The 9,461-nt window shown below is 45.2% G+C and overlaps 1 protein-coding gene across 1 annotated transcript; it reads left to right on the forward strand.

The window, feature by feature from the left end:
• Nucleotides 1-468: 468 nt before the first annotated feature.
• On the forward strand, nucleotides 469-9,220 carry LOC119951037 (calmodulin-like protein 5). The gene is made up of 4 exons (XM_038774072.1): nucleotides 469-499; nucleotides 3,271-3,387; nucleotides 6,159-6,275; nucleotides 9,048-9,220. Exons 1-4 carry the CDS (start codon nucleotides 469-471, stop codon nucleotides 9,218-9,220), a joined length of 438 nt encoding a protein of 145 aa, XP_038630000.1.
• The last annotated feature ends 241 nt before the right edge of the window (nucleotides 9,221-9,461 follow it).

Here is a 9,461-nt window from a genome sequence, read left to right on the forward strand (position 1 = left end):
TGGGCTGCTGCCCAGGCAGCGAGATCGCAGCCAATTCCAATTCTGCCCAGTAACTCTTATCTTAACAAGAACAAGAGAATAGAAATGCTTTCTGCAGCTTCGATGAGTATTGTTGATCATTCGGTCCAAAGGTTTGGGGAGCAGTGCGAGGTGCACGTAACCTTGGCTTTTGATGTTTGTGCTGCGTTTTGTTACCGAAATACCTCAATTTTTCCCAAAAGGTCCTGCCGACAACCTCCCAGTAGATCTACAGCAACAAATAGTTTTGCTGCAGCAACTACCACGCCCTCCGCTGTAAAGTAGAGCGAGGAAACACAACTCGGAAAAGCCAGATAAGAAAATTAGCCCTTTATGTAAAGTATGTAAATGTGATTATTTGCAGATGGTGATGGAAATTTTTCCTTTGACAATCTCAAAGCCGCTTGCAAATCAGCAGGTGTCCACTTCTCACACCAAGATTTGCGGGAGATGATCAAAGAAGTGGACACTAATGGCGATGGTACAGTGGACATGGAAGAGTTCATCAATCTCATGCTTCAGACAAACCTCTTTTGACTGACCAATCGCCTAACGGCATTTTAAGACTGTTAATAGCTTCCATCACACTCAAATGTTAACTGTTTCTCTCTGTACCTGGTCAAATCTACCTCTTGATTATTCATCCATCGGAGGATTAAAAAAAATAAAAACATAACCGTTTCCAAGGCAAGGATAAAAATCCTTCCACCGCCAGTTGTTTTTTTTAGTTGTCATTTGCAAAATGTAAAAAAAAGAAATGATTGTTTTCATCCAAAAACTGTGAAGTCCGTGTTCATTGTAGATTCTATAAATCTTGGAACCTGCGTAAAACAAAGTTTCAGAATTTTAAGGTCCAGAGCTGTCTATGGAAGATTGATTATGGAAGTGAATTGCATTGGGTTTTCTAACTGCTCCACTGCCATAACTGATAGAAATTCTGTTTGCGTGCATTACGGTGGTGTGTGTCAAGTCTCCAACTTAAGTTCGAACAGCCAAGCAGCAGAGAGGCCCCGAGGAAATTCTGGCATTTTTCTCTTCACTATTTATAGTTGCGCTTCATAGAACCATAGAAATCCTACAGTGCAGAAGGAGGCCTTTTGGCTCATTGAGTCTGCACTGACCCTCTGAAAGAGTACTCTACGTAGGCCCACTGCAAGGCCCTGTCCCCGTAACCCCACCAAACCTACACATTTTTGGACACTGAGGGGCAATTTAGCATGGCCAATCCACCTAACCTGCACATCTTTGGACTGTGGGAGGAAACCGGAACACCCGGAGGAAACACACGCATACACGGGGAGAAGGTGCAAACGCCACACAGTCGCCCAAGGTGGGAAACTACCTCTTCCTTCACATAAATGGTTGTGAATCGTTGGAATTCCTAGCCCAGCGAGTTAGCGATGTCCATCTTTGAATATACGCTCAAGGAATATGAAGAGGTGGGAAAGTTGTGCTAAGGCCAGTGATAAGCTACAATCACATCGAATGGTGGAGCAGGTTCAAAGGGACTATAGCATTTGCTCCTGTTCCAATTTGTTATGTTCTTTTAAGAAACATTTTTCATACATACCACTATCACAACCACATTCAAATATCAATTACAATATTGATGTTACAATATTTGAACCCCCCCCCACCCCCAAAACCAGACCCAAGAAGAACAAAAAATAACTCCCCCCCCGCCCCAACAATCCACACCCTCCCCCCCCCCCACCCCCCAACATGTGAAGTGGGAAATGAACGGCTACCACTCAAACAGAACCCTTCCGTCGACTCCCTCAGTGTATATGTGGTGGTATGAATGGGAGCACTGCCATTGGTGCAGAGCATTGGTTTCCCATTGGCTCTGGCTGGTCATGTGCCTCTCATCTGATTGGCTGGGACTAGTCATGTGACTGCTCAATTGGTCAACAGGCAAGTAGACCCCGCCTCAGAGGCAAGGTATAAGTACCCAGAGTTCCCGGCGGTCGGCCTTTCTCTGTAGTCAATCACCGGGCTAACAACTAGCTGATTAAAGCCACAGTTTGGATCTTCATCGTGTCTCGAGTCCAATTGATGGTACATCAATTTAATCAGCTAGAATTTTGGAATGCAGCTACGCATCAAGCCTGACTGCCTCTGCACCAGCCCACTATTTATAGTTGCACTTCATAGAACCATAGAAATCCTACAGTGCAGAAGGAGGCCTTTTGGCTCATTGAGTCTGCACTGACCCTCTGAAAGAGTACTCTATGTAGGCCCACTGCAAGGCCCTGTCCCCGTAACCCCACCAAACCTACACATTTTTGGACACGGGCAATTTAGCATGGCCAATCCACCTAACCTGCACATCTTTGGACTGTGGGAGGAGACCGGGGCACCCGGAGGAACCCCACGCAGACACGGGGAGAACGTGCAGACTCCGCACAGAGTCACCCAAGGCCGGAATCAAATCTGGGTCCCTGGTGCTGTGAGGCAGCAGTGCTAACCACTGCGCCACCGTGCCGCCCCCATGTTGTAATATTTTTCCTTCTGTGACGAGAGGTATATGAAGTGATTTGTGACGTTCAGCTGAAGCTTCCACTATTCTGCCAGCTCTTTACATTTTAAAACCCCGTACTACCAGTTCTCAAGTTGTTCTCAAGGTGACACCCAGCAGCTCAATAGTTTCAGGAACAACGGTTTAAAAAAGGAAAAATAAACTTGCTGTCAATTATCTAAAGGTAATTCAATCTATCAGATTTAACAATCAATTGATGCCCGTTTGAACGTTCTTTCTTTGGCGAACTGAGCTCGGGTCAGTTTTGTTGCAGTTTCTCTCCTCTCGTTTCTAAAGCTGCAGATTCATACCAATGTTTTACACACAGAAGTCTTTTTCCAATCCCTCGCCTGGGCTGCTGCCCAGGCAGCGAGATCGCAGCCAATTCCAATTCTGCCCAGTAACTCTTATCTTAACAAGGACAAGAGAATAGAAATGCTTTCTGCAGCTTCGATCAGTATTGTTGAGCATTCGGTCCAAAGGTTTGGGGAGCAGTGCGAGGTGCACGTAACCTTGGCTTTTGATGTTTGTGCTGCGTTTTGTTACCGAAATACCTCAATTTTTCCCAAAAGGTCCTGCCGACAACCTCCCAGTAGATCTAGAGCAACAAATAGTTTTGCTGCAGCAACTACCACGCCTTCCGCTGTAAAGTTGAGCGAGGAAAGCACAACTCGGAAAAGCCAGATAAGAAAATGAGCCCTTTATGTAAAGTATGTAAATGTGATTATTTGCAGATGGTGATGGAAATTTTTCCTTTGACAATCTCAAAGCCGCTTGCAAATCAGCAGGTGTCCACTTCTCACACCAAGATTTGCGGGAGATGATCAAAGAAGTGGACACTAATGGCGATGGTACAGTGGACATGGAAGAGTTCATCAATCTCATGCTTCAGACAAACCTCTTTTGACTGAACAATCGCCTAACGGCATTTTAAGACTGTTAATAGCTTCCATCACACTCAAATGTTAACTGTTTCTCTCTGTATCTGGTCAAATCTACCTCTTGATTATTCATCCATCGGAGGATTAAAAAAAATAAAAACATAACCGTTTCCAAGGCAAGGATAAAAATCCTTCCACCGCCAGTTGTTTTTTTTAGTTGTCATTTGCAAAATGTAAAAAAAAAGAAATTATTGTTTTCATCCAAAAACTGTGAAGTCCGTGTTCATTGTAGATTCTATAAATCTTGGAACCTGCGTAAAACAAAGTTTCAGAATTTTTAAGGTCCAGAGCTGTCTATGGAAGATTGATTATGGACGTGAATTGCATTGGGTTTTCTAACTGCTCCACTGCCATAACTCTGATAGAAATTCTGTTTGCGTGCATTACGGTGGTGTGTGTCAAGTCTCCAACTTAAGTTCGAACAGCCAAGCAGCAGAGAGGCCCCGAGGAAATTCTGGCATTTTTCTCTTCACTATTTATAGTTGTGCTTTATAGAACCATAGAAATCCTACAGTGCAGAAGGAGGCCTTTTAGCTCATTGAGTCTGCACTGACCCTCTGAAAGAGTACTCTACCTAGGCCCACTGCAAGGCCCTGTCCCCGTAACCCCACCAAACCTACACATTTTTGGACACTGAGGGGCAATTTAGCATGGCCAATCCACCTAACCTGCACATCTTTGGACTGTGGGAGGAAACCGGAACACCCGGAGGAATCACACGCAGACACGGGGAGAAGGTGCAAACTCCACACAGTCGCCCAAGGTGGGAAACTACCTCTTCCTTCACATAAATGGTTGTGAATCGTTGGAATTCCTAGCCCAGCGAGTTAGCGATGTCCATCTTTGAATATACGCTCAAGGAATATGAAGAGGTGGGAAAGTTGTGCTAAGGCCAGTGATAAGCTACAATCACATCGAATGGTGGAGCAGATTCAAAGGGACTATAGCATTTACTCCTGTTCCAATTTGTTATGTTCTTTTAAGAAACATTTTTCATACATACCACTATCACAACCACATTCAAACATCAATTACAATATTGATGTTACAATATTTGAACCCCCCAACCCCCAAAACCAGACCCAAGAAGAACAAAAAATAACTCCCCCCCCCCCCCCAACAATCCACACCCTCCCCCCCCCACCCCCCAACATGTGAAGTGGGAAATGAACGGCTACCACTCAAACAGAACCCTTCCGTCGACTCCCTCAGGGTATATGTGGTGGTATGAATGGGAGCACTGCCATTGATGCAGAGCATTGGTTTCCCATTGGCTCTGGCTGGTCATGTGCCTCTCATCTGATTGGCTGGGACTAGTCATGTGACTGCTCAATTGGTCAACAGGCAAGTAGACCCCGCCTCAGAGGCAAGGTATAAGTACCCAGAGTTCCCGGCGGTCGGCCTTTCTCTGTAGTCAACCACCGGGCTAACAACTAGCTGATTAGAGCCACAGTTTGGATCTTCATCGTGTCTCGAGTCCAATTGATGGTACATCAATTTAATCAGCTAGAATTTTGGAATGCAGCTACGCATCAAGCCTGACTGCCTCTGCACCAGCCCACTATTTATAGTTGCGCTTCATAGAACCATAGAAATTCTACAGTGCAGAAGGAGGCTTTTTGGCTCATTGAGTCTGCACTGACCCTCTGAAAGAGTATTCTATGTAGGCCCACTGCAAGGCCCTGTCCCCGTAACCCCACCAAACCTACACATTTTTGGACACGGGCAATTTAGCATGGCCAATCCACCTAACCTGCACATCTTTGGACTGTGGGAGGAGACCGGGGCACCCGGAGGAACCCCACGCAGACACGGGGAGAACGTGCAGACTCCGCACAGAGTCACCCAAGGCCGGAATCAAATCTGGGTCCCTGCCGCTGTGAGGCAGCAGTGCTAACCACTGCGCCACCGTGCCGCCCCCATGTTGTAATATTTTTCCTTCCGTGACGAGAGGTATATGAAGTGATTTGTGACGTTCAGCTGAAGCTTCCACTATTCTGCCAGCTCTTTACATTTGGTAACCCCGTACTACCAGTTCTCAAGTTGTCCTCAAGGTGACACCCAGCAGCTCAATAGTTTCAGGAACAACAGTTTAATAAAGGAAAAATAAACTTGCTGTCAATTATCTAAAGGTAATTCAATCTATCAGATTTAACGATCAATTGATGCCCGTTTGAATGTTCTTTCTTTGGCAAACTGAGCTCGGGTCAGTTTTGTTGCAGTTTCTCTCCTCTCGTTTCTAAAGCTGCAGATTCATACCAATGTTTTACACACAGAAGTCTTTTTCCAATCCCTCGCCTGGGCTGCTGCCCAGGCAGCGAGATCGCAGCCAATTCCAATTCTGCCCAGTAACTCTTATCTTAACAAGAACAAGAGAATAGAAATGCTTTCTGCAGCTTCGATGAGTATTGTTGATCATTCGGTCCAAAGGTTTGGGGAGCAGTGCGAGGTGCACGTAACCTTGGCTTTTGATGTTTGTGCTGCGTTTTGTTACCGAAATACCTCAATTTTTCCCAAAAGGTCCTGCCGACAACCTCCCAGTAGATCTACAGCAACAAATAGTTTTGCTGCAGCAACTACCACGCCCTCCGCTGTAAAGTAGAGCGAGGAAACACAACTCGGAAAAGCCAGATAAGAAAATTAGCCCTTTATGTAAAGTATGTAAATGTGATTATTTGCAGATGGTGATGGAAATTTTTCCTTTGACAATCTCAAAGCCGCTTGCAAATCAGCAGGTGTCCACTTCTCACACCAAGATTTGCGGGAGATGATCAAAGAAGTGGACACTAATGGCGATGGTACAGTGGACATGGAAGAGTTCATCAATCTCATGCTTCAGACAAACCTCTTTTGACTGACCAATCGCCTAACGGCATTTTAAGACTGTTAATAGCTTCCATCACACTCAAATGTTAACTGTTTCTCTCTGTACCTGGTCAAATCTACCTCTTGATTATTCATCCATCGGAGGATTAAAAAAAATAAAAACATAACCGTTTCCAAGGCAAGGATAAAAATCCTTCCACCGCCAGTTGTTTTTTTTAGTTGTCATTTGCAAAATGTAAAAAAAAGAAATGATTGTTTTCATCCAAAAACTGTGAAGTCCGTGTTCATTGTAGATTCTATAAATCTTGGAACCTGCGTAAAACAAAGTTTCAGAATTTTAAGGTCCAGAGCTGTCTATGGAAGATTGATTATGGAAGTGAATTGCATTGGGTTTTCTAACTGCTCCACTGCCATAACTGATAGAAATTCTGTTTGCGTGCATTACGGTGGTGTGTGTCAAGTCTCCAACTTAAGTTCGAACAGCCAAGCAGCAGAGAGGCCCCGAGGAAATTCTGGCATTTTTCTCTTCACTATTTATAGTTGCGCTTCATAGAACCATAGAAATCCTACAGTGCAGAAGGAGGCCTTTTGGCTCATTGAGTCTGCACTGACCCTCTGAAAGAGTACTCTACGTAGGCCCACTGCAAGGCCCTGTCCCCGTAACCCCACCAAACCTACACATTTTTGGACACTGAGGGGCAATTTAGCATGGCCAATCCACCTAACCTGCACATCTTTGGACTGTGGGAGGAAACCGGAACACCCGGAGGAAACACACGCATACACGGGGAGAAGGTGCAAACGCCACACAGTCGCCCAAGGTGGGAAACTACCTCTTCCTTCACATAAATGGTTGTGAATCGTTGGAATTCCTAGCCCAGCGAGTTAGCGATGTCCATCTTTGAATATACGCTCAAGGAATATGAAGAGGTGGGAAAGTTGTGCTAAGGCCAGTGATAAGCTACAATCACATCGAATGGTGGAGCAGGTTCAAAGGGACTATAGCATTTGCTCCTGTTCCAATTTGTTATGTTCTTTTAAGAAACATTTTTCATACATACCACTATCACAACCACATTCAAATATCAATTACAATATTGATGTTACAATATTTGAACCCCCCCCCACCCCCAAAACCAGACCCAAGAAGAACAAAAAATAACTCCCCCCCCCGCCCCAACAATCCACACCCTCCCCCCCCCCCACCCCCCAACATGTGAAGTGGGAAATGAACGGCTACCACTCAAACAGAACCCTTCCGTCGACTCCCTCAGTGTATATGTGGTGGTATGAATGGGAGCACTGCCATTGGTGCAGAGCATTGGTTTCCCATTGGCTCTGGCTGGTCATGTGCCTCTCATCTGATTGGCTGGGACTAGTCATGTGACTGCTCAATTGGTCAACAGGCAAGTAGACCCCGCCTCAGAGGCAAGGTATAAGTACCCAGAGTTCCCGGCGGTCGGCCTTTCTCTGTAGTCAATCACCGGGCTAACAACTAGCTGATTAAAGCCACAGTTTGGATCTTCATCGTGTCTCGAGTCCAATTGATGGTACATCAATTTAATCAGCTAGAATTTTGGAATGCAGCTACGCATCAAGCCTGACTGCCTCTGCACCAGCCCACTATTTATAGTTGCACTTCATAGAACCATAGAAATCCTACAGTGCAGAAGGAGGCCTTTTGGCTCATTGAGTCTGCACTGACCCTCTGAAAGAGTACTCTATGTAGGCCCACTGCAAGGCCCTGTCCCCGTAACCCCACCAAACCTACACATTTTTGGACACGGGCAATTTAGCATGGCCAATCCACCTAACCTGCACATCTTTGGACTGTGGGAGGAGACCGGGGCACCCGGAGGAACCCCACGCAGACACGGGGAGAACGTGCAGACTCCGCACAGAGTCACCCAAGGCCGGAATCAAATCTGGGTCCCTGGTGCTGTGAGGCAGCAGTGCTAACCACTGCGCCACCGTGCCGCCCCCATGTTGTAATATTTTTCCTTCTGTGACGAGAGGTATATGAAGTGATTTGTGACGTTCAGCTGAAGCTTCCACTATTCTGCCAGCTCTTTACATTTTAAAACCCCGTACTACCAGTTCTCAAGTTGTTCTCAAGGTGACACCCAGCAGCTCAATAGTTTCAGGAACAACGGTTTAAAAAAGGAAAAATAAACTTGCTGTCAATTATCTAAAGGTAATTCAATCTATCAGATTTAACAATCAATTGATGCCCGTTTGAACGTTCTTTCTTTGGCGAACTGAGCTCGGGTCAGTTTTGTTGCAGTTTCTCTCCTCTCGTTTCTAAAGCTGCAGATTCATACCAATGTTTTACACACAGAAGTCTTTTTCCAATCCCTCGCCTGGGCTGCTGCCCAGGCAGCGAGATCGCAGCCAATTCCAATTCTGCCCAGTAACTCTTATCTTAACAAGGACAAGAGAATAGAAATGCTTTCTGCAGCTTCGATCAGTATTGTTGAGCATTCGGTCCAAAGGTTTGGGGAGCAGTGCGAGGTGCACGTAACCTTGGCTTTTGATGTTTGTGCTGCGTTTTGTTACCGAAATACCTCAATTTTTCCCAAAAGGTCCTGCCGACAACCTCCCAGTAGATCTAGAGCAACAAATAGTTTTGCTGCAGCAACTACCACGCCTTCCGCTGTAAAGTTGAGCGAGGAAAGCACAACTCGGAAAAGCCAGATAAGAAAATGAGCCCTTTATGTAAAGTATGTAAATGTGATTATTTGCAGATGGTGATGGAAATTTTTCCTTTGACAATCTCAAAGCCGCTTGCAAATCAGCAGGTGTCCACTTCTCACACCAAGATTTGCGGGAGATGATCAAAGAAGTGGACACTAATGGCGATGGTACAGTGGACATGGAAGAGTTCATCAATCTCATGCTTCAGACAAACCTCTTTTGACTGAACAATCGCCTAACGGCATTTTAAGACTGTTAATAGCTTCCATCACACTCAAATGTTAACTGTTTCTCTCTGTATCTGGTCAAATCTACCTCTTGATTATTCATCCATCGGAGGATTAAAAAAAATAAAAACATAACCGTTTCCAAGGCAAGGATAAAAATCCTTCCACCGCCAGTTGTTTTTTTTAGTTGTCATTTGCAAAATGTAAAAAAAAAGAAATTATTGTTTTCATCCAAAA

Source organism: Scyliorhinus canicula, chromosome 16 (genome assembly GCF_902713615.1).
Source record: "Scyliorhinus canicula chromosome 16, sScyCan1.1, whole genome shotgun sequence".
NCBI lineage: Eukaryota > Metazoa > Chordata > Chondrichthyes > Carcharhiniformes > Scyliorhinidae > Scyliorhinus > Scyliorhinus canicula.